The 24,823-nt window shown below is 44.0% G+C and overlaps 1 protein-coding gene across 1 annotated transcript in view; it reads right to left on the bottom strand.

Moving 5' to 3' along the window:
- Positions 1-1,988: 1,988 nt before the first annotated feature.
- The window catches only part of ABCA12 (ATP binding cassette subfamily A member 12), a 91,197-nt gene continuing 68,362 nt past the window's right edge, over positions 1,989-24,823 (bottom strand). Inside the window, exons 37-54 of the mRNA XM_076342102.1 lie at positions 23,810-23,903; positions 22,127-22,254; positions 21,125-21,212; positions 19,609-19,714; positions 16,031-16,085; positions 15,369-15,546; positions 13,324-13,439; positions 12,545-12,704; positions 10,943-11,211; positions 10,083-10,293; positions 8,322-8,431; positions 7,559-7,703; positions 7,279-7,413; positions 5,788-5,891; positions 5,429-5,521; positions 4,868-4,973; positions 4,000-4,137; positions 1,989-2,765 (exon numbers count right to left, since the gene is read on the bottom strand). Coding sequence (XP_076198217.1) covers positions 2,646-2,765; positions 4,000-4,137; positions 4,868-4,973; positions 5,429-5,521; positions 5,788-5,891; positions 7,279-7,413; positions 7,559-7,703; positions 8,322-8,431; positions 10,083-10,293; positions 10,943-11,211; positions 12,545-12,704; positions 13,324-13,439; positions 15,369-15,546; positions 16,031-16,085; positions 19,609-19,714; positions 21,125-21,212; positions 22,127-22,254; positions 23,810-23,903 — 2,356 coding nt within the window. The 3' untranslated portion in view covers positions 1,989-2,645. The remainder of the gene's footprint in view (positions 2,766-3,999; positions 4,138-4,867; positions 4,974-5,428; positions 5,522-5,787; positions 5,892-7,278; positions 7,414-7,558; positions 7,704-8,321; positions 8,432-10,082; positions 10,294-10,942; positions 11,212-12,544; positions 12,705-13,323; positions 13,440-15,368; positions 15,547-16,030; positions 16,086-19,608; positions 19,715-21,124; positions 21,213-22,126; positions 22,255-23,809; positions 23,904-24,823) is intronic.

Raw genomic sequence — 24,823 nt, 5'->3', positions numbered from 1 at the left:
CTACCTCCGAAAGGGACAGGTTGAATCTGTGAAGCTCAGCAGGGAGTAGGGATGTTTGTAATGTGGCACAAAAAATAATTCAGCCCCTAGTGACATTATATACAACCTCCCTGCCAGATGCTTCAACCCCCTAAACAGTTGTAACTGCTTCCCCACAGGTTTCAATTAAATTCCCTTAAGTATGTAAACTTTGGCTTGTTTGGACCAATACCTACAGACTTGATTGCAATAGCAGATGTTTTATTTTTACCTGCAAGTGAAAAGGGGGAGCGTATATCATGGCCGTGACACATTTCGCATGAAGCAGATGTTTCTATTAGTGCCAGAATTGTGTGGAAATTCAAAGGAAGCTTTTTGCTTTTTTTTTTTAAACTCTATTTTACCCAATTAAACTGCAACTTGCTGAAGTATTCAAATGAATCACTTCCTGGTTTTTTTGATTAGTAGGCTCTAAAGGGACAAAAGAATAGCTTTGTATCAGTCTCCCTCAATTAAATGTAAAGTACGCCTGGACAGAGACTGAAGATCCATCTTTCACTGGCAGTTGCAAAGCCATCGACATAATAAAATAATACTCTGGTATTACAAGGCTGCATTTAAATCATTGGCATTCATGCTCCGAGTCCTTCGCAGGGAGCGCAAGCCCTCCATTAGAGAAAAGCTTAATTTTATTCTGTGATCTGTATAAGATATGCAATGAAAATGAGAAAAAAAAAAAAGAGCTTTTGCAGAGCTGGAGACATAATAATAGAAGCTACAATGAATGTCTGGGCAGCTTTCTCAGTTACATAAACTGCAGGTGTCAAATGCATTCTGGAAAGAAGCTGAATTCCAGTTTTAATTACAGGCAGCAGGTTGAGGCATAATTCAAGGCTTTATAATACCTTCAATCCGTAACAAAACTCCTCCTGCTATCAGTAAGAAGTTTACACCAAGATCAAGGAGAAAACGTGACCTCCTTGCAGTAGCTAAACTCTGAACTTCAGTATCCCACTGTAAAATCCCGAACACCCTTGATATTTAAAGTACCTATTCCTTGCGTGATTATCTCAGCAAGCCTTTAGCATCGAATGGGAACTGAACTAGTACAACTGCTCTGATGATCAGGGTGAGAAAGATGTGCCATTGCAGCTTTCATCTAAAGTTTCCTTTGGCTCAAATTAGCTTTAGGGGAAAAAAAAGCAAAAAAATCCCCCTCTAGCTGGAATGGTGTGTATGAACCCAAAACCGAGTGCCATATGGGCCTTCCCAGGCCTTACAAGGTAAGTACGACCTGGCTTTATCAGCAATCCCTTTTACCAGCAACAGTAAGTTTATTGAGCTCAAAGAGTTTATTATGTGCTTGAATAGCACCACGTACATCAATGCCCTGACCCAAAACTGAGCCTTTGAGGCCTTATGCTGATACATATAATAAAGAGTAATATTAAACTCTTCTACCTATTAATGATTGGGGGCCGGGGGGGCAGCAGGATGTGCGTGCTGGTGTGCTGAACTCGGCTACTGGGGGGCTGCTGCTCAAAGGTAGGCAGAGGTCTCATTCACAGCCAGCAGGCAGAGCCTTTGAAGAAGCTAATTATGCCTTATTATGTGGGAAAACACAGGTCTAGAGTTACAGGGGCAGCCACCACTTGGGTGTTGAGGAGGAAGGTCACTGAAAAGGAAGCAGAGAGGCAGAGCCACCCGGGAGATGGAGGTTTTCTGAGCAAGGGAGATGCTCGTTGCTTTTACTCTGCTCAGGGAAACACAATCTCATGAAGCAAACTTCTTCATATCAGAGGATTCAACAAATATACCTGCCTCGTACCATTCTTCTGCTGTAATGGAGAAGCCCTGAACATCAGCCAAAAGGAGAAAGGGGCTTGCTGGTGGAACGATCTTCCGTTGGGTACCAAGAGCCAGGAACTGCCTGGGACTCGAGGACTTACTCAAGGAGGTGCAGAGAGCTGGAATAAACTACAGGAACAAACCAAAACCACTGGAAGTGCTGACTTTTAAAATAATTATATTTGTACTGACATAACCCACACATACAGATAAGCTTTATGTCATTACCAAAGACGGCCCCCACCAATGGCATATGCGACTCAGTACATAACACCTATGTCCTCGCAACACCCCTGTGAGGTAGGGCAAGGCCATGAACCCCATTTCACTGGTGGGGAACCTGTCAAAACCGAGCGACTTTCTCATGGTCACCCAGAAAGTCTGTTGCTGAGCAGGGAGTGGAGTGCGGGCTTTCAGAGAGGGCAGCCGTGGGGCTGCTTTTTTGTCAAACACCGTGCACTGCCGACAGCTCCTCTGCTCCATCACGGCCATTTCTGCTGTAAGCAAATGGCCACGAGCAGCAGGTGATATCAACTAAGTCCTCACAGGCATAAAAGTGATCATAAAATAAGAAATGGGGGGAGAGGGAGGAGAACCTGTGGAAAGACCAATCTGATTTGTAACCAAATGCCAGTCTTAAATGCCTACCATGTTCCTAGTAACAAAATAAGTGCATATAAAAAAAAAAAAAAGTACTTTAAGAAAATGTGACTTTTTGTCCCCACCATCCCAGAACCATAGAAAACAGGGCTGGAAGAACCCCGAGGGGTCATCAGGTCTTTTCTCCAGCTTTTATGATCCCTCATGGTTGGGTCCCTTCAGTAGATGGAGCTTATGGTGCTATCTTGGCTACTTGTGTCAGAGCTGTCCAGTGTCACGTCAGGACCTGCATCCACGCCATCAGGATCTGCTTGATCTTTAGCAAAGTTGATGAAAACCTAGAAATTTAAAAGAAAACGTTCAGTATGTGACAGCATAAAGAATTTATAATATGAATGAATATAAAACAGGAATGGCTGTTCATTTGACTGTGAGCCTGGAAAGAGTCCTCAGGAATGGATTCCCGCTGGATTTGAGAATTGCAAATGTTGGGCTTCTGTGGGCTAATGTAAATAAATGGATGCACGCTCCTGTACCTCGACACCCGGGATGCAAAGGTAGACGTTCCTGTACCAAACCTAATTGTCCTGCAGCTCATGTTTCAAAAGTACTAGCGAGGTAATACCCGTGTGGTAGCTCATTTTGATCACAGTGTAACACAGCTATATTATTGCTTTATAAACCCATCTGTCTATATATAATTGACATCTGTACATGCACAACTGCATATTATACAGATAGGTATATTTAATCTCACGTAACAGTCTTCGTTTGAACAGTATCTAATGAATACATAAAATATTCTTACTAGAACAGTATCTGCAATCACATTTGCATATACACAAATCCAAGCTGTCCTCCCACAAAATATGACTTGGGGCTTCCTGCTGCTCGTTTGCCTGTTTTTCTCACAACCACTGCCCCTTATTAAAACAATACTGAGGACCTCCTTCCCTCCTCCCCCTGATCTCTTCAACTATTCATAGGATTACAGGGCTGCAGTTTTGCTCCTCTCTCTGGGACAGACCTAATGTATCAGATGCTGATGCCCAACAGGATGATTTCTTCTGGATGGTCCTTGCAGCATCCCTTCAGCTGATGTGTTTCCTACAAGATTTTGATGCCAGTGGGAATGTTCTTCCAAGGGAAAATGGAAGGAACTCAACCACGAAGCTAAGTTTGGAGTAATGCTAAATGAACTTACAACGCAAATACAGTACAAGAAAGAGCGAAATCAAGCAGATTTCCAGGACTGGTGGAAAGCCTAGCACTGGACTCAGGGATGATTCATAATCCTGCCCTTCATCCACACCCATGAGACTGCAGAAGTCAGCAGTGGCAGAGGGAAGAACAGATCCTTTATGCTACAGGCAGCTTTCTATGTGTGTTTTCCTAGCGCCAGTACAGGTATCTGGAGGCGGTAGTACTGATAAAGTATCCCCAAGAGGAATATAGATGGAAATCCCTTTCAAAGTATAGTCTATTGTGTACAGCAGTCCATTATGTGTAACCATCAGTCCGCTCCCCTGTTAACAGTTTTAAATGGATAGCCACACATCTTTAATTCCTTACCTCCTCTAACGTTGTTTGACTCACTGAGAAGTGCCTGATATTGAAGGCTGCTTTGCTGGCTTCCAGGAGATCAAATATATTTGCTACCCCTCCTGCAGAGACTGGAACGTGATATTCCACCATGCTGAAATGCCGATCCTGTGGGAACAGGAATGATGGGGTAAAGTTAAGAGGTTGCTGCCTATAAAAAGCCAACAGATCTGATGGCTGTCTGGCTGAGAACAAAAGCAAAGAGGAGCTGAACCATGGGAGAACGAAGGGGCAGAGGGTGTGTTCTCTCCTTCTGGCTCCCAAAGGTGAAGAATATTTATGTCCGGTATTGACCAGTGTTTCCCCGTTGGGAGTTTTTGTGGGTTTTGTGACTGGGAAATGATAACTAAGCCCCAGAGCTGGAAGCTTGAGGGTAGCCATAGCATTTTCCAGCTCCAAGACTGCCATTTTGATTAATGCAGAGATTGGGTTATGGACAACGGATGGGATTTGTGACTCAGTTACGCTGGTTTTACAGTTATTCAGTTACTGGAAGCACCCGACCATCTCATTACCCACTGAATATGAAGTGGGTCTCCATGCAGACCAGGCTTCAGTGGGACCATTCCCAGGGCCAGAGGGTCACCTAACAGCTGCCTTATAGGATCACTGCAGCTGTTTGGCTAAAGTTATTTAAGCCACCAAGGAACTTGGGTGCTCCAGCCCTTGGACAATGTTGCTGATAGCACTGACGTGTGCGTGTGTGTATGAATCCCTTACACTCTGAGAGCACAGGTCTATGTGCACAGTACGTTACAGGATGTCCATCTTGCAAGATCCTCTTGGTTAATTTGAAGGGATGGAGAGGGCCTCTCCTGAAAGCATTTGTCCTGCTTACCTTCAGGCATGTATTTGGAAAGTGTGACTTCATGAACTCTGTCAGCATGTCAGTGCAAACTGTGTTGCTATTTAAGTGCATCTTCACAGTGAATCCTCTTCCAAACCTAGGGGAAAAAGAAAATCACAATTAACACAGTAGGAAAGAGAAACAGATAAAGAAAATCCTTTGAGAGTGCTGCACAGCCTCTTTGGGGAAATCTAATCCAGGCAGAGTGCAGCTTGAATGGGGTCAGGGTTGTTAACCTGGAGAGAATCTTAATAAGAAGCCGAGCTACTGTGATAACTAGTAAAATCGAAACTCAACCCTAACATGCATTTCACATTTTCAGCAGTGAACAGATTACTTTGGGGAACACATCTCTGGGAAAAAAGGCCATGAGAGAGCAGAAAGTGCACTAGTTAACACAGAGTTTCAATGGTGTAGTAAGAAACACAAATCAGAAAATGATGTTATTTTGATGCCCTGATAACAAAGGTCTCGTGTTCTGAGCCCTCAAAGCTGTAGGTTACTAACTCCATATGCCGTTCAGTAAAAGTGAAATAGGTACATTTTACTGACCTGCTCTTGATATGCTGCAAAGAGCCAATGCACTGAAAACTCCCATTCACCATGATAGCTAGCCTGGTACAGAGGGCTTCACATTCTTCCATGCTGAAAAACCAACCAAGAAACTCTAATAAGTCATTGAGAAGGTATTATAAAAAAAAAAGTTATTTCAGCAATCAGAGAACATTACTGGTCTTCCCTAAAGTGTTGTGGGTCGCTGTGGGCACCCACATTCAGCCACAACAAACCCCCAAACCTGTCATAGCTCAGTGCCCTGAAATTCTGCAAGGACCAACAGGGAGTGTGAAGGATGGGCCTCTCCATACCTGCTGCAGACCCTGAAACTGGAGACAGAGCCAAACCAGCCCTACCTGTGGGATGTGAGTATCACCGAGCATTTGTTCTGCACTTCCTCACTGATGATTTTCCAAAGGTGGCGCTTAGCATTTGGATCCATTCCAGAGCTCGGTTCATCCTATTGGGAGAGACGGGACTGAATGTAAATTTGCACTCAAAATCTGATCTTCCTAAAACTTGCACTTTTTTTAGTTTCATCGTTAGTGTTGTGTTTGCTAGTAAGGACCCACAGGAGAGCTTCCACTGGTACAGATCAGGGAGAAGGATTATCTTCAATCGCATTACGGATTTGACTGAGACATCCTGCGCTCCCTTCAAGCAGAAGCAAGTCAGCTTGTCTACAGCCTCCATCCTCGCTGCCCTTTGGAGCTGCACAGCTCCCCTGGTGGCTGGTGGGAACTCCCAAACTCTGTCAGCCTCTAGAGAAACCGACTGGCTGTGATAGCACCATCTAAGATCAACCCTACTGTGCATTTTATACCATGGTGTTTTAAATGTCTATAAACACCACAGGCATAACCTCAGACAAGAAGCTATCAACTGGGACTTGGTTCCCACGTGCACCTGCGTTTTGCCTCCCTCTCAATACGCTGACGAAGCAAGTGTTGCATTTCTCCATTTAGAGAGACAGTAAGCCAGAGATGAAAGATGGTATACTATCTCCTATCTTATGCATTGCTGATAAAATTGTTAGCCAATTTCCGATTGACAAACTGTTATTGCTGAGGATAATGCTTTATGTAAGGCAGAAATAAAACAGCTTGGGTTCAGGCTGCAGTCAGTACAGAGGAAATTTCCCCACCTTCTATTTTTATTGAGATTTTTTTATGTCACAGAAGCAGCTAGAGGGCTGGTGTATGTGGTCAGAAATAAAGGCAGTAGTGCTGGGCTTGATACAAGTTGGGGCAAGGGAGATTTTTGTCCACTAGGTATCAAATTTAGTATTGCAAAACCTGCTTACAAAGCACTGCACACATTCAAAACACAGCAAGTGGAAAAACTGCACAAAAAGGTATATTTTAACAATGGCATATCTCATGGAAGAACTGGAAAGTTCAAAGTGAAAGACAAAAAGGGAAGCCAAACCTAGAAAAATAGTTTTATGTTCTAATCCTGAGGGAAGTTGCTCCTTTGCTCTCCTACAGATTTGGAGCCTTGGATGCCGCTTTTCTTGCAATACTGTGCAGGGCAGTCGATACAAAAAAACCCAAGAAAGCGCTGGGAACAAGGAGAATTTAATTGGCAAATATAGGATCTATTTTTGACCTCTGAAAGAGGCTAACAGAGAAACTGGCAGACTCACCACTCTCTTATGCCCTCAAAGAAAGTTTGGGTGCTTGCTGGAATCTAAACTTTCCTCTGATGCATATGTTGTCAGGCTAAGTATGGGCATTTGGGGAGTGTCCTGCAAGCTGTGCCTGAGAAGGTTTTCCTAGACTGTCAAAGCATCTCTGCCAGCACAGAGATCTGCTCCTCTTCCCCCCAACAAGGCCCCCATTTCTCACCAGCAACAGAATCGATGGTTTCCCAATGAGAGCCAGAGCTGTCGACAATTTTCTGTTGGTGCCATAACTGCACATAGACGTGACTCTGTCTTTGTAGGCCATCAGATTCAGCCGGTGGAGAAGCTGGAATACAACCTACAGGAGCAAGAATACAGCTTTCACAACTTTGTCCAGGCATCAATTGCCACGCACGTATCTATTTATTGAAACACTAATTAAATCAATGTAAAGGCTCTCAATAACTGGAAAATGCTCTAAGTCAAGCCCTGGCGTTACTCACTCCTTTGATCTCTCTTTCTGGGATGCCATGGAGCCTAGCATAGTAATACATGTGCTCTTCCACCGTCAGCAAGTCATCCAAGGCATCTTCTTGAGGACAGTAGCCAAAGAGTGACCAGTGTGCCTCACTTATGTCATTCAAGGACCTGTGTAAGGAAGTCGGCAAGTCATTTTAAACACACTGAATTGCCAATGCACTCTGGAATTAGACAGGAGAGAGAAAAAAAACCCTTTCTCCTGCTTCCTACCCCTTCCCCAACCCTTGAAGGAAAACTCTATGAATTTGTAGACCTTCATCTTTTAGGCCCTCAGTGCTGCAAAGGAAGAATTGTATTTGTGACGTCTGTTAGCCATGATGTCTAGTACATAGCTCTCCAATTGCTGCCAGCACTTCAGATGGCATAGCAGCCACCAAGCCTACTCCTGTTAAAGAGTGCTTTGAGATGAGTCCTACTGGTCTCCAGATACTAGCTCAGAAGTGGGATCACACTCAGCTGAGGATCTGAGTCTGATCCCATTTGCAATGGAATGAAGTGAAAGAAACACCACTGAGAACAGCAGAGGTATGACAGCAAAATGCAAACCCTAGGGAAGCAACCATACCATCTTCAAAGGATGAAATCCCCTGCCTTATTTATTTTTTGCTCTATCTTGAGTGTTTTATTTCAGACTTTTATATTTCTTTTCCTTTGCCATCCAGCCTTAAACACTGCTCCCAGGCTGATTTGCTCACGCGCGTTCCCCAGAAATCACATCCCCCATACCCAGAATGATCCTGGACCCGCAACCTTCCACTGGATGCACCAATATCGCCTGTCAACATCTTAAAGATGGTCGTCTTTCCAGCTCCGTTCACACCAAGCAAGCCAAAGCACTGGGTTGTGGGAAAGAAAGGTAGAAATGTAACCATGCTGTATTTATAATACAGAAATATTGCTCTGAGATGAGTGCTCAGTGCATCTTGTCTCTTCTTTTCTCTGGACCCTTGAGCACGATGAATTGCAAGAGTGGCAGAGGTACTCAGAGCATATGAACATTATAATGGAGGTTGTTTATGGTGCAATATACTGTAGCTTATATTAGAACCGTTTGTTTAATATGGTGAAGAATCAAGGATGTGTCTCTAATAGAGTCATTCCTTTTACTGCAAGGTGCATTTTTGCAGCGAGCTCATCTGACAGGCCAAATCCTGAGCATCTAATTTGTGCAAAGCCTCCCATTGACAGGAACAGAGCTATTCATAGGAATGAGGCAAGTGAGGTTTGTGCTGTCATTGGTAAAACCTTAATGCGACACAAGATTTTTGTCAAATAATCTCACTAATGCACTATATTAATAAGATTAAGAAGCGGCTCCCTGTAGTGCAGTTCAGTATCTCATGCTAAAAATCTATGTTTTATTGCTAAGATTGGAGATATGCAGTTGTGTGTTGCATAAGTAATTACCATTGTGCTGATAATTACTATTATTTTGATATCGTTAGTACAGATTGGCTGATGTGAAAATCCTCATGTGTTGGGCCCACTGCAGATGCACAGGATCGATCCAAGCCCCTTTCCCACCTCGAGGTCCATGCAGGAACAGTATCTGCGCACAGTCTGCGGTGCAGGGCCATGGCCTCTGCTGACACCAGCATTGGGCTGACTTTTGCCAGAAGCTAGAAACCTCAATGCCAGTTGTGGCTTGGAAAAAATCCTCTGCCAGAAAGATCAGCGCCACAGTCTCGATGTGAGGCTGCTGTCCTCCTGCCTAGCACCCTACATCCTTTCATATGCCCACTATCTCCGTGGGACCCAGGTGATTAAAAAAATCAGGTACCAAGGATTACTTCCAAGCTTCCCCACAAGTCAGGTGCAGTCTGAGACAGGATCTGGTCTCCAGAGGCCCCATGAACTTTCCTCTGGGTCTCAGAGGTGCTCCGTATGCTCCTGTCTTTTCTCTTCTCATGAGTCGGTGTTTTTGCAGGTAACTGCACTGACACGACCAAAGAATCTTTTTTTTCTTTAGAGTTAGTTTTAAGTCTTGATTCATGAAAACGTGTGTTCAGCTGCAGTGATTTGTCTTTCCCTGATGGGAAATACAAGCAGGTAGGCTTGACTCGCTGTCTCCATGCAGTTTAGGTGAATAATTGCAACTGGACAAATTCTGCCGTCTTCATTTACCATATAGCAATCCACAGTGACCCCCCAAAACTGCACTGTGCTAGGTGCTGTACAAACACAGCATGCAGACATTTTGCTCTGAATACAGCTCCATCACTGTCCCATCCACTCTTCCTCTTTCTAGGGCCTTCAAACTGTCACTTGGTGTCCCAAATCCACCAGGAGCCTTTAGTTGCTACCGTAACCCCAAGAATCAATAAATAAGGCAAAGGAAGGAAGGAAGAGGTCAGAGCAGAACAAACTATTACAGTCGTGCTGGGACAGCAGCAAGGACTAGGAGAGAAGATGACAGTGGGACTGTGGATCTGTTTCAGCTTCCCTCCCCAGGGCAGAAGGTGCCCACAGCCTTTTCCCCTCGCTTACCTCTCCAGCAGGAATCCCGAGGCTGATGTTTTTCACAGCCATGACGCGTTTGTGAGGAAGGTGGTAGATCTTTGTGAGATTCTGGAGCTGCACCACGTCGAAGTCAGCTTTGCCAGACTCCACCCGGTTCCTCTCTGCCTGGACATCCCTGTCCTCTTCAGCCACAGGTGGCAGAAGCGATGCTTTGCCATGCACTCTGTCGAACAGGAACCTATGGGGAGGGCAGAGACAGGACCTTACCCTCTGGCAAGCAGACAGCAGTGGACATGTGTGCTTGGGATACTAAGGAGCCTTCCCGTGATATCCCAGGGCATACAACAGATACACAGATGTACAGACAGTTTCTAGTCTCTCCTGATATTTGCACCATTTAGGGAATTTAAAAACCCAACTGCCTGGGTTTTTAAGAGAGAGACCCAATTCTTTCTGCCTCATTTTTTTCTCTTTTTCAGCAAACATTCTGAACTAGAGGAGATCCTGCCTTGTGGACACACTTGTAATGCAGGTGACGGGACTGTTCTCGCTCCTCCCTGTGTGCACCCAAGCCAGAGGAGACAGGGAGACTCAAACAGCTGTCTAGGGACTGACTGCTCTTACCAACCAGCTGAACATCAGCCCACCAAACCCAGAGCTCTGAAACGAGGGCCATAGTCTCAGCCAGCAAGGACTACCAAGGGACTCTGGTAACCTATACCTCTATTAGTTAATACTTTAATTACTGGTAGGCACTGGGACTGCTGCCAGAGAAAACTTACTCCATGTTTGCAAAGTGTCTTGGAAATTTATGGGCTTCATAATTGACAAAACCACTGAGTGCTGGCTTGGTCTGTTTTCATTGCGAGACTCCAGATGTTACTCACTCTAGTATGTTGTTCCAGATTCTCTGAATCATCCTGTCATGAACTGTAAGACGAATGGCAAAAAACACGGTGCCCTGGATAAACATGGCAAACAGCTTGGATGTGGTCTTGTCCAGCTCAAAGGTTTTGTCAGGATAGTCCACTCCATAGGCTTTCAAGAAGCCCAGCAGCGCCTGATCCTGCGACAGTTCAATCAAGCCATAGCCAAAGCAAAATTGTGGGAACAGAAGGAACACATGCCTTAAGTTTTCAGCGAGATCATGCAAGCCCTGAAAAAAAACAAAAAGCAGCACAGTCAGTCACTGGTTTTATTCATGGAATAAATTCATAGGTTTTACTGTGGGACTGAAGTGTAACAATTACATTGGGATTTGCTTGTGTCTCAGAGCAGAGATAAATTGAGAGCAAAGAGCTCGGGAGACAGCTCGTTTCACAGGCACAAGGTCAGAAAAGTCAACAGGCAGCTCTGAGGCTGTGATCACCCATAGCAAACAGCAGCTAGTTCCCAGCGCAGTCCGTCGTTGCTGCTCAAGCCGCCTCACTCTGTGCATGCAGCAGCCCGAAACCCACCCATGAGCCAGAGCTGAATCCTGCCACTGAGCTGCACTGTGCCTCCCAAAACTACAGAGCTGCTGCACCAGGCCACTGTGGGGCACAGCCCACTCACCAACCCTGCTCCTCTGGAGAACTGTCCTATCTGTTTTCCTTGGACAAACATCTCCATAAAACACAAAATTCGGCTTTAATAGACATAGAAGGGCAGTCTCACACTTACGAACTCTCATACATAGAGATTTGGTACATTTCTAGCAGAAGAAAGGATTAGTGCACACAGCAAAGTGGAGAGGCAGTAAATTAGCATGGAAAGAGACTGACTCCCTGCCACTGGGGCACAGAGGGATAGGCGGCGATCGTAACTGCACATCCCTAAAATCCAGGGGGTTGCTAACAAGCACTGTCCAGCTAGAGAGAAAAATCCAACCCAGCTATTTGTTTTACAAAGTAATTGCTCTTCATAAGAAAAGAAAACTAAATGTAAGGTGTACAGTTTATCCCAGTGATTCATGGGGATATCTCAGTTTAAGAGAAGACTTTACTTCAGGGAATCATCACTGTCTCTGAGTCATTCTTCATCCTTGCAGGGAGAAGATGATGGCATTACAGATCTAGATGACAGACAGCCGGTGCTGGGCTTAGTGCAGCACATGTCAGACTCAGGACGATGACATCTAGTTGTCACTCTCCACAGTTCATGCTGCAAGAACTTAGCAATGGTTTGAAGTCCCCATCAACTTTTTATCAAACATTTACAGCCACCTCCTGCCCTTCTCTGCACGGGCAGTTTTCTACCTCTCGTTTTGTATTCTTCCCTCTGTCACCATCATTTCCTTCTTTGCTGGGGGTGCAGATTTACAGACAACTGAGATTCGTATTTGACTCCTGTCCTGTCTACAGGGAACCCCATTAAGTAAGTGTCCTCTGCTTGGTCTACTTCAAATATCTTGAAGCCAGCCAGTTGCTAAGGACCTGATCAAACCCACCAAACTCAACAGGGAGCCTCCTATTGTTTCACCAAGGGGTTAGTATTAGTAGGGTTCCTACCTGGTCCGTGGCCTTTTCCTGGGAGAGCAGAAATACAACTGAGTGAGTAATGATGGTATTGATGCCAAAGAACAAGTTGACGCAGACATAAACGATGAAGGCCATTCCTGTTTCTTTGAAAAACCCGGCCAGCAGGTACATCCATGAAAACGTTGCATATCTATAAATTGCCAACAGTGTAGAGAATACTACAGTAACTCAAAGTGTGATTGAAAACAAACAACTAAAGACCCCAGACAAACAGAACAGTTCTGTTTTGGCATGTGACTAGATTTCCATATTACAGGACCTTAAAGAAGGAAAAATGCCTTTGTGTCTGTTAGAATTTGGAGAAAAAGTTTATGATACATACTGTGAACATGGAGCCCCGACTGAAAGCAGACAGACCGGGCCTGGAGGATTCAAAGCCAGGGAGACAGTTTTGCTAAGTTTTCCTGAATTGTGCTGCTGGTTTTTTTTTCCTCTCTGATTTTGAAATGCTTCTATATCTTGAACTTTGCAATAGTTCAGTAAGCATCTGCTTACAGTTTGGGCTGTCACTGTGACCTTGAATATTTCATACGTATAATATGCTACAGAGTTTGCTTTGAATAAAGTAGGCATGACAACAGTAGTTTAGCTCACTGCTCTTGGAAGGACCAACTAGTCACCATTTGTAAAGTGCACGTTGAAGAAAAAAGCCCACGTATTCCTCCCTTGGATCTCAAATTGCAGCAGCCTGCAACATGCAGTTCCTCACTCTGTGCAATGATATCTAAATAACTAAGCTCCACACTTACCCAAACAGTAACAGCAGAAGAAATACTGCCAATAAGTTATTGTTGTTGCAGAAAGCTGGTATCTGGAAGGATGAAATAACTCCTATTGAGAGTCCAATAGGGACCATAAAAAGTACCTGCAAAATGATATTAAAAAGATGTTATTAGGACGATAATTCTTAAACATTTTTCTAGAACTATGCAGAAGCAACAATGCCAGGTCTGAATCTGGTCCCACAAGTGCAGCTTGGGTTTTCTAAGGGAAACCAAATGCAGGTGGGGTCTCAGTCCTCCTGAGACTTTCGGGAGTCTTGCAAATGAATTCCCACAAAGCCACTTTGAACAGGCTAAGCCTCAACATTCAGGACTGTGGGCAGAAAGTGCCTGAAAAAAAGGCTGTGAATGAAAAATACCCCTTTGGGTTTTCTGTTAGCCTTGCAGTCAGACCACTTCATTGTGCCCTGTAAATCTAGTTTTTATAATGTTGAGTCAAGCCAGGGACCTACCAAACGTCTGCCTTGAGAGGTTCCTCTCTTCCCCAGCTTTGGGATTTAGCAGAATTTACTGGCAAGGATTCACTGAGAAATATCAAGTTGCCGAGAGCGCTGGATTAGTTTCAGCCCGCTGAATACTGATTGTGGCAAGGACTCTGGGGATTTTTTTCTACAGGCTGATTTACAAATATGCAGTAATATGGAGCGAGGGCCTGGATCAGGGAAGCAGACACAGGCCTGCCCCATCCTCACCCCTGCGCTGCAACTCAGGGCTGCTCTGCCAAGCCAGACTGCAGCCACGCTGCCTTCAGACCCCTTTCAAGCCCCTCCTGCAAGGCAGGAGATACTTGCGCTGTGGCCTAATCACACCGGCCCCTATAAGCAGGCAGTTTAGACTAGTTAGTGGTGAGAACTGTATTGTTAGGACTGCTTTGTTAGTGTGCATCGGTGTTACCAAAACACCTAGGAGCTTAGGCTGTGCTCTGTAGAAAGAGTCAAGTCTCACATTCCCCGAGGGATTTCAGCCCTTAGCCCTCACTGCATCAAAGGGGGCTGGCCACCCAAATGCCCTTGAAAATTTCATATTTTCAGGAACTGATGATATCACTGGGATTTTAGGCACTAGCAGAACTGCATCAATAGAAATTTGTCGGATATGTAGAGCTGATCACCATTACAGCATAGCCAGCAACGCCAAAGCTCACGAGCAGAGATACTCTGCACTTGCAGATCTCTATCTATGTGAGGGTTTGACATCTTTGACATCGTGCACCAAAGGTAATTCATAAGACACAAAGCACTTTAGTCTACAGACACTGTGCATATTTATCCTCTTAGCTCAGCGATGCTTTCCAGCAGTGCTATTAAACCTCTTTACCATGAGGAAACTTAACTTCAGGGAGGACAAGGGCATGCCTACGCCACGTAATGCAGCACAGTGCTGGGGAGCTCAACCATCTATAGGAACAAGGTGGTAAATCTATACAGCGCAGTGCAGCACTGTAGAAAGGAACTTGCTCAGGTCCTGGAAGGCATATAGCTGCATTAGTAGCCTTGGCTTAAAAACCTTTATAATATATAATCTTAAAGAGAGCATTCAACCCAGCAATGGATTATTGCCCAACAGGGGAGTGTCAGCTGTGAGGTATCTGCTAATGTCACACCCTGTAATCCCAGGGTTTCCAAGATGGCTGTAGCCTCAAGCCCCAAAACCTTACCCCAGATGCGTAAAGCCTGCATGACAACTAATCTAGCCCTGCAAGCTAACAGAAAAGCAGCTTGCTGCTTGCATGATAAAATTGAAATCAAGCTCTGGCCTGTTCTGTGTTGCTCTCATATAAATGTGCTGAATGTTTTGCATACACTCAAGAGAGAAGGAATGCCTTCGCTTAGCAAAATCCAGTGTTGCGGTTCACATTTAATAGTCTTCAATGCCTTGGAGAACAATTACTACATAATACTCTTGGTAGTAATAATATTAAGAAGTCTAGGCAACCAACTTTAAATAAAGAACTTTTTTCCCCCTGCTGCGTAATGCTACTCTTGATGCATTTAGGAATGTGAATTATTTACCAGATCATAAATGAAGTTAGTCGCCCAATAGCTTGTCATCCCAATGCCTGAAATATGCTGCAGTTGTTTGGCTTTGGTTTGATGTTCTTTTACCACATAGAGCACAAAGCTTGCCGTCGTGATAGAGTAGCCAACCAAAACAGACATTGAAACTATGATGTCAAGTAAGCTGTTGAGCCTGGGGAGAAAGATGTATATGGTGAGTCAAAGTGGCAGATTTCCCTCATTGCAGAGGCATTGTTTAGAGCTCAGAAGCAAAGAGGTCCTGATTCTGTGCCAGCATCTTTTGCTGATGTTAATTACGCCTAGCAAAAAGGACTCACAGCACTGAGTCATAACACTGTACCATAGCATTGATTGGTAAGGCCAAAAGGAAAATTATGTAATTATTATTATTATGCCAAAGCACAAAAATGTGTGATGCTGTAACTGTGACCTCCAGATCTACATGAGAACCTGCAAAGAAACCCTAACAGGAATCAGCAGCTCTGTGGCATGCAGGATGCTATTCATGCGTAGAGGGAATGAAGACAAGGAAGAGCGCATTTTCATCATTTAGAGAAAGATGTTCAGTAATTTAGGCTGTGTTATGGTTTCCAAGAAGCTGGTTTGCTCCTTTTGAAGCTAAACAATTCAGGCATCAGCCAAATGAACTTTCTTACATTACTTGTTCTTGACTCTGTCCTCCAGGATATGGGTGAGCTGATAAGAAAATACCTACAAAAACAAAAAGAAAAGAAATTGAAAATGTGGCTAACTTAAAAGATTCCTTCACCAGTTCCTGGTATTGACAGTAATACAGAAAACTGAGTACAGAAAAGCAGATCAAAAGCTGATTTTTGCTCAGTCATCTTGGTGTGATCCTGGGCAGAATGCTGAGCGTCATCATTTTTCCTATGACTTCACTTTGATGCACAGCAGATCTGAAATTCAAACCTAGGCCTTGTTTCTGCATCTGTCTGGCTGATAGTATTCACTTCAGTGAGAGCACTCCCACACCTAAAATTAGGCACATGCTTGTGGGTGTCCATGTGTTTTAGGTTAGATTCCTCAACACTGACACATTCAAAACTGATGAATATGTTTCGTTTTAAAGCTGCTGTTTGATGGTATCACTTCATTTGTTCTTGTATCATCAGAAACAAATCATTCCCTATTGGCTTTCTCCACAGCTATTATTTTCCTATGATATACGTCTTTCTCAATATGGGCATCTGTTGAGATGCTAGCATAAACCCAAGTAAGCTACAGACACTTTTGTTCCCAGTTTGGCAATGAGTTAATTCTGAACTATTCTGTCTTATGCAGCTAGGGGGAAAAAAAAAAAAGATTGTTTTGTCCAAAGGAACTAGCAAAAATCTAGTTACTGCGTTTGTAAGCCCAGTGTGATGTTTTCCAAAAAGATCCCTTAAAAATGGGTTTGTATCAAGCACAAGCTGCAAGAGAGAAGTTTTCTGCTCATGTGCAGATATCTTCATAAGATTTAGTTTAAGTACTTCTTTACCAAGAAGAACACCTAGCTCAAAATATTCTAGTATTGTTCATCACAGTGCATTTGCTTTGTTTGGAGGCAATTTATGCCTATAAACCCAAGAGTTTTCTAGCAAAGAGAGGAACCTGGAGGGCTCTGGTGGGCCAGTTCCAACCTCCAGTGAAGGTCTCTGCCTTGGTCCCACCAAGATTACAGCCCAGTCTCTAAGACTCTGGCACCTGAGAAAGGGTTTAGGCTAAGATGTTTATGTGCCTAAAACCAAGGTTCTCAATCCATATTTAGGCACCTAAGTAAATGCCTCAGTTCTCAGGGAGTGCTGGAGGACCTCTAGCTGCTATTAAATCCAGAGAGATTTGCTAGAACCTGACACCTCTGAAATTTAAGTTCCATACATCCAGGTGCCTGACTTTCAGCAGTTATTTGAGGAAGAACTATTCTGGGCTATTTTCCCTAAGAACGAGCACTCCAACACAGGGGCCAGAAAGGAGGAGACTGTGGGTTTTGCTCAGTTTGGCACTTGGTCAGCTAATAAATTTGAAAAGGAAGATTTCACAGGAAATCCATTTCAGAGGGGGGAAAAAAACACCTCAGTCTTGTCATCAGTGAGAGAAATGGAATTAAAATCTTGGGCTGCTGATAAAGGCACACAAACAGCCAGGAAAGATTTCCTTTCTCTAAAAGAGAGAGAAAGAAAGATACCGTCTGTCTAATCTGTTAATACTTCACTATAAAACCATTTTCCTTTACTGAAGCTTAGGCTAGAAGTCAAAATTTCCATTTCAATGCTTTCTCTTTTTTGTTGGTTGGGATTGAGAGAGGAGAAAGCACAATATACATAAGTCAAAAGCTATTATGACTTGCTTAGTGACAGGGTAAAAAGCTTTTTATGTATTTTTTAAAAATATATGCAGTCTTAAGTCAAACCTCTAAAGCAGGACTGGCACCTCTTTCAAACTGCTGAAATGACAACACACTTATCTGGACATTTCAATGGTTCTTAAACTGTCATTTATTTGTCACAACCGCAAATAGATTTAGCTGCCAGGAACATACCACGCAGAACGTCTGTTCAATTGTATTTCAATCTGGATTTACACTACCCTGGGGGAGCTATCCTCATCCATTCATTTTACTTCCCCCATTCTATAGCTTGGATCATTAGTGGGAAGTGGAGAATTATCTGTCTGGTCATTTACTGCTAAGCATTTCTTTCCAAAAACACATAAGCAGCAGGACAGATGGAATAAAAACTGCTGCTATTCTTTCCCACTGAAAATTGTTATTTTGCTGGTATAAAACTTTCCCTGTGAAAACTTTGACTGTTCACACGAGCTTCCTGCTTTTGCTCTCGCTACAGCATGTGTTGGGAATACAGAGACAGGGCAAGAAGCTTCACTGCTTAATAATTCAGCTGCTCTGGGATGTTCCTGCCACTGGAAGCGCCTGGCTCAAGTCTCCTCTCTCCACATGCGGCCAGGGGCTGCAGCTTTGTGATACGCTGTTGCGGCACACACTGAAGAGCTTGAACCTTCTGACCTGGAGGGCACGCTGCAAATCTCAAAGGCACGAGCCAGTGGGTATTTGAGGATGGTGGTGGGGGCAAGGCCCGGGTTTTGTCTGTTGTGAGCCGAGCTTGTTGTGAAGGGAGTTTCAGTGCATCGTATGTGGAAGTGGGAAGAGAGACATGCTGTTTTGACTTGTAATCAGCATTCTGCTGTTTCTTTAATTCATGGCATGACACTCAAAGCTTCAGACCAGATGCCTTTTCCATTATAGTTCAATTCAGACACGTCAGTGAGGAATAGTTTTACGAGCAAAGAGACACGTCACCTATTTCACTGTCACCTGGAATGGCAGGCCTCTGAGGTGAGGGGAGCTAGGCATGACCAGGACATGGCTGGAAGGGCACCGTTTGTCAAAGAAAATCAATCGCTAGGGCATTTCTGCACACAATTGCTACTCTTGTCAGATCCCATAAATCTCTGTATAAGATTTCTCAGAATGACATCAACATAAATCTTCTCTTCTCCCTGCAGCCCCTCCACCTCTAGAGACAGGCATACATACACAAACATATTTGTGCCCATGCTGCACCCTTAATGTAGCCTAAACCGTAAATGGTAAGATAGGGGGCCCTGGTTTATCAGCAGGAATTTGGGTTGCTGCATTACATTACCAAGGAGAAGCTATGAGAACTGATAACCCCAGAAGGGTTACTAACACTCCTTGGAATCTGTGTATGTATGTCATGTGTCAGAGGAAAAATATAGCTGAAAATTATGTTTCTCACCTAATCTCACTCCCTCTCAAACACAAACATACCCACACATCCTGAGTTGCTCTCAGCAGAAGGGTGACATATTAAAATTTACTAAGCTACACCACCCCCGGAGATGAACTAAAGTAGCCTTCTATGCATAACTAACGGGCACCTGTCAAGACACAGCTATTTCAGTACCATGATGAGAGGCAATAAATCAAATAGCAACCATTGGCATTTTTTGGATGAAGGAAGTGTTACATAGGAGCTGGGGTCTTCCCTGTCCAGCTCCTCTGAGTCTTTGACAAAGACAAATGAAATATGTGATTTATTCATGTTTTTCAATTCTGTTATTAAAGGAGGTGCATAATTGGGAATAAAGAAATGGCCTTATTGAAGTCAAGGTAAGTGTTGTCATCGGTTTCAACAGAACCAGGATATTCCCCTCAAAGGGGAGAAATTATCTCCTCATGTAAAAGGACACTTACCATATCTGGAAGTCTCATTTTTTGGCAAGTTAGCTCGAAGAATGAAGTTGTTCAAGCTGTTGAGATAGGCTGGAAGGCTGTGATAACCTTCGGGATTATACCACACCTGCACACAATTGAGAAATTGAAACAATTTGGGAGAGAAATCGTTACTGATAACATTTTGGTTTGGTCTGCTTGCACAAATGAATCATTCCATGGTTGTTATCTAAAGTCATAAGCTCTGCAAGTTAAAGTCCAATGATTAAACCAGATCAAGTACTGAATGAGTATAAAAGCACATTTCACTTTCAGCACAAGCAGTCCCATCAGCTTCATTTGCCTTCTGGGAGAGAAGAAAGAAGCACTAGCTGGATATGTGACATAAACCATCCAGACACTTGTTTTCTTCTCTGTAATAAGTTGCTCAGATCTGATGAACACCAGCAGTGGAGACTTCCCAAAGAAGGCTAAGCAGTCAAATGTCTAACACCCCTTGAAAGCCAGGGGGAAAAAGGTTGCTTTAGGGCAGAAAATAGCCAGTTGTCACCTTCTCATTCAGCAACAGCCCTTCCCTCCCCATGACAACTTTTCTTACCTATACCATGATAAACCCTGAGAACCAAGGGAACAATCAGATCACAGGACATGCACTTTGAGGGGATTTACCATCAGCTACTTTAGGCACAAGCCACAGCACCCAGGTTGGAGGTGTAAGTTACCTACCAAAGGACAAGAGAGCTTAGACTATTAAGCTTAGAAGCTTAAACACAGCCCACAGCATCCACCTTTGCATATCCCCAGGTCCTGCGTGCTAGTGATTTCATTCTCCTTGCCCTAGCAGAGCAAGGACTGGAGTCTGCTCTGCTTCCAAGACTATCAAGGTTTCCAGGTATTAAATCTGACATGTGATAAGCAAATAGCAATGCTTTCAGGTCTAAGATGAAGCTGTAAGATTGGAGGGATGAAAACATCTGTAAACTCGTTACATGAGCTCTGAGTGTTAACAAAACAATAAACCCTGTGCTTCCCTTTTATTGGAGCCACCTCTGAAAACAGCACTGCTCTTGCAGGAACAGTCTCCTGGTAGCTAGGTTTTCCAATGAGATCACAGGATCTTGTCAACTCTCTTGCGCTTCCCTGCTACCTCAGATTTCAGCCTTGGTGCTTTTAATGCTGATGCATTACAACATTTTCACTGAGCAGAAACAGAGAAACGGGTATCTCAGAATGTACCAGCCAGCCCTAGTTAAGTACATATGTTCTCTCATGAGATAAAGGTGCTACTAACTGATCTTTTCACCTCTGTATAATAAAATTATGACAGCAGAAAAATTGTCTCCTGCTAGCACGAGAGGTCAGACCAATCAAGAAGAATGGGGAGAGGAAAGGAAGTGAACTGCAAGTCACCTTGCCCATGCTGAGATGCAGATTTCAGAGGGTTTCACTTTATTTTCTGAAATATCCCTGAACTCGATATCACTTCTCCTGGGTCCCATACTTCCCATGCTAGGACAAGCAGATGAAGGTTCTTTACCTTAGTCAATGTTCTGTTGGGAGGCACTGGCCTGATATCGAACTGGAGATCTGTTGTCAAAGGCAGCCCGAAGCTCCAGCCACCATACCTGCGTGAAAAACAGAGGGAAATGCATTGCTACCCTCGTTCAAAAGCTTTAATACCTTTGGTTGATGCATGTTAGTGTGCCACTGTCACCCCAGTTAATTCTAGCTTGACTTAAAAGAACTTACCCCAGTATGTAGTGTGTGGCCAAGCCAACACTGCTGCAGGAGCCCTTATTTGGGGAAAAAAGGGAAACAGAATCTTGGCAGCACTATCACGACACTGTGCTGAAAGCCTCCATCTGAGAAACATTTTGGAGTTGCGTGAACTCCTAACCCGCTTGTCTACCACATTGGAATAAGATGACTGCTTCTTACCCAGAAGATGAGCAGCTCAGTTTAAATCAATGGCAGATGAACATATTCCTTGACAACCTTAATGGCAGGCTATTTTTGCCCCAAGACATGCTGCGTGGCTGTGTTGCAGAGTCCAGACACACTAATAGCTCTAACAGCCCCATGGTGCAAGAAAACATTCAGCCTCTAATTTCACTGGAACGGATGCACTTGTTTAAGTGAAGCACATGCTGAGACTCTTCAGAGAATCAAACTTGGAGGAAAGTCTCTCCCCAGGGTTTACTTCATGACAGGCTGTGTCAAATTTTCCTCTTTTTAAGCATTTCTGAGTCAGACAAAGGCTTGTCTGCGGATCCAGCCATCAGCCTATCAGATGATTGACACATTATCCCTAGGCTATCTCTGCTATGATCAAGCAGAGCACTTGCACGAACCTTTACCTTTAACTCCGTGATTGCAGGACATTTTACCTCCTTTCACCAGATTCACAAAGACCATCAGCAGAGAGGCCCTTCTAAACCCCTACTGCCCTGTCACCTCTTCAAGCCCAGTGGATATGATGTGTGTAAGAGGCTGCTCCCAGTACAATGCAGAGGAGAAGGACTGGAGATTTATGCCGTACCGTTTTTGCAGGAAGTCTTTGGTAGTTGCTAGAATGTAGGTCTCCACATTGTGCCCTGTAAGGTTATAAAGTGTCCGCGTGGAGAAGGTCCTTCTGTGAGGGGGAGTGTAATTCGTCTGTGGACATGTCTGATCGGAGGCAAATGAACAAAAATGTTAGTGTCTGTGTTTTAACTAAAAACTAACATATCAGGACAAGATTGAGAGCAGGCAATGGCAACATTCTGGTCCTGGGACTGATTCCTACAGAAGCTGATGATTCACAAATCAGGGTGCAAAGACATGGCATACATCCCTGCATGCTGTCCTGAACATATTTAGTGAGGTGCTTAAAAACAACCATAGCTTAAATCCACACTTCAGTTCTACTGACATCAGTGAGACCTTGAAATGCGCTTCATGCTACATAGGAAGATTTTGCTGAATTAAGGCTGATCCTACTTAGCAGAGCATCAGAGTGACTGCACAGACAATGGCAGAGGGCAAAACAACTCATGGAGCAGAAAACTCCACGGTGGCCTCAAACTCTCATCTTGCATTTCACAGCAGCTACACTCCACATTTTTGCTTTACTGTCAGTCATTGGGAATATTTTCCAGAGCTTCAGATAAACCTTGGATTACTCCTGAATATATAATTTAACATGCTGAGGGTCAAAGTCTTATCAACTGTTTCATAAGGTTGAAGCGTCCTACCAGACAGCATGCTGGCTGCTTCTTTCAGCTCATCCATAACAAAAACCCTGGCCTCCCCCATCGTGTATCTGTTCATAACTTTGCATCAGAATACACAAAATAGCTTCCTTCATGCTGAGGAACACCTGCCTGTGCCTGCTAGAGGTGAGAATCAGCTTTGAACATTATCCTGACTTACTTGAGAAATGATGCCAATACTTTTAATGATGTGAAATTAAGTGTATACCCAGAAAACTCCATAATATTGCTGCGTTTTAAGGAATGACTAGGAACACTGAACTAAGCGCTTGCTTTATCTTACAAATGGCATCACACTGCACCATGAGTCTGATTTCCTACTGGAAAAAAGCTGAAGACAGGTGAACAGCACTGGAGGGAAGAAAGCTCAACTTCAAACTGGACTATAAAATTGTAACATCATTGGGGCAGAATCTGCCTTTTCCCCATGTGCATATAAAGACACTAAGCCCACCAGTGCCCATATCTGATTCTGTATGTATCACCGTAATGCAAATAACTGATGTTATTAATCATCACTTCATTTATAATACGAAGCAGAGTAAAAGCAGATGGATCTAGACTTTGCATAAAGTTAAATTCTGAAGAGCAAACAGCAATAATAGCTGTGCTTTCACATAATGACAGTGCTTGTATAAAATGCAATTTTCCTCTTGAATACATGTTCACCTCTGCTAAATGGGACAATCATACAACATTGAAAAACACCGTTAAACCTTTTCCCACCACGGGGAGGAAGGCAGATATATTAGCATGCGAATCTTCTGAGGACACTGTTTCCTTTCCTGTCCCCATACTGGTGCAGACAGTGGTTATCCAGTGTACAAAATCAACAAGGCCAAAAAGAGACAGGAGGAATCTGAACACTGAGTTCCCCTTAGTATCATGCCTGCCCACAAAACAACTCCCAACCTACATGGCTCCCCAAATATCCCCCAAAACTCCCTCTCTTTTGGGTTTATTCAAATTACCTGGATGCCATCTGTGCAGTTGCAGGCAGAATACTTAGTTCTCTGGTTTCCACTGAAAATCCACTGGCCGAGCATGTCCTCCTTTAAACACTGCCTGAAAATGAACACATTTTCCTCTGAGGTTCTCTATGCTCAGGTGTGCAAACGGTGCTAATTGCTGTCATGTTTAATGACAGCAAGGATGGCAGTGAGCAGCTTCAGCAGAAAAGCAGACCTTCTTGTCAGCTCTGGGTGTTTCAGGGAATACCCATCCTCCCGCTGCCTTCAGTGCCTCTCAGCAGAGAGCCCTCACTACTGCTCTCTGTGCCTGGATTTGTTCAGCTGATTAGAAGGAATCCAGACATCACTTCATTCCCACAGTAGACAGTGTAAGGAGTTAGCGTGCAAAGGCCAAAATCATCTTACAGTGCAGAAATAAGGGCTATTGTCATTGCAATAACTGGGGAGTCCTGCAATGGACTGTATTGACTAGGCAGTCACTGTAAATACTCAATATAAATATTTGCCTGCAGACATGTGGCACACATGAGCATGCAAGTCTGCCCAGGACTACTGGGCAATTCCTTGAAAATTTATCTGCAGAGCCCGAAACAAACCAGCCCTCATGGCACAGCTTTTAGATACAGATAACAAAAGCTATGCTGAGAACTTTCTGGGTAGGCTCAGTGTTATAATTGGGATTATGGGGGAGGCAAGGACTACTTCCCAGATACAAGAATAGCTTGCTCTCATCCTGGCATCCTGCCACTACCAAAGCTGCTCCCTTACTACTCATAATAACAAAGGAGTCCACTTGTGGTGGTGAATACTTCTTGAGGCAAGCAAAGAACACCAGTGTCAAGGTCCTGGGACTGTGCGGAAGTCCCAGTCTCAGCCTTAAAGCACAGTATAGTTTCCTGTCTTCAAGAATATGTACAGTTCTGTGCTGGCAGATGCAAGCCTTCACTCCAAGCTGCATGGGAGCTGCGTAGACCCTCGGCAGGGCTGAGGTCTGCTTCACACCAATCATGACTA

The sequence above is a fragment of the Aptenodytes patagonicus genome, chromosome 6 (assembly GCF_965638725.1).
Source record: "Aptenodytes patagonicus chromosome 6, bAptPat1.pri.cur, whole genome shotgun sequence".
NCBI lineage: Eukaryota > Metazoa > Chordata > Aves > Sphenisciformes > Spheniscidae > Aptenodytes > Aptenodytes patagonicus.
The sequence above is the reverse complement of the archived record's forward strand: the minus strand, read 5'-3'. Positions and strand labels throughout refer to the sequence as shown.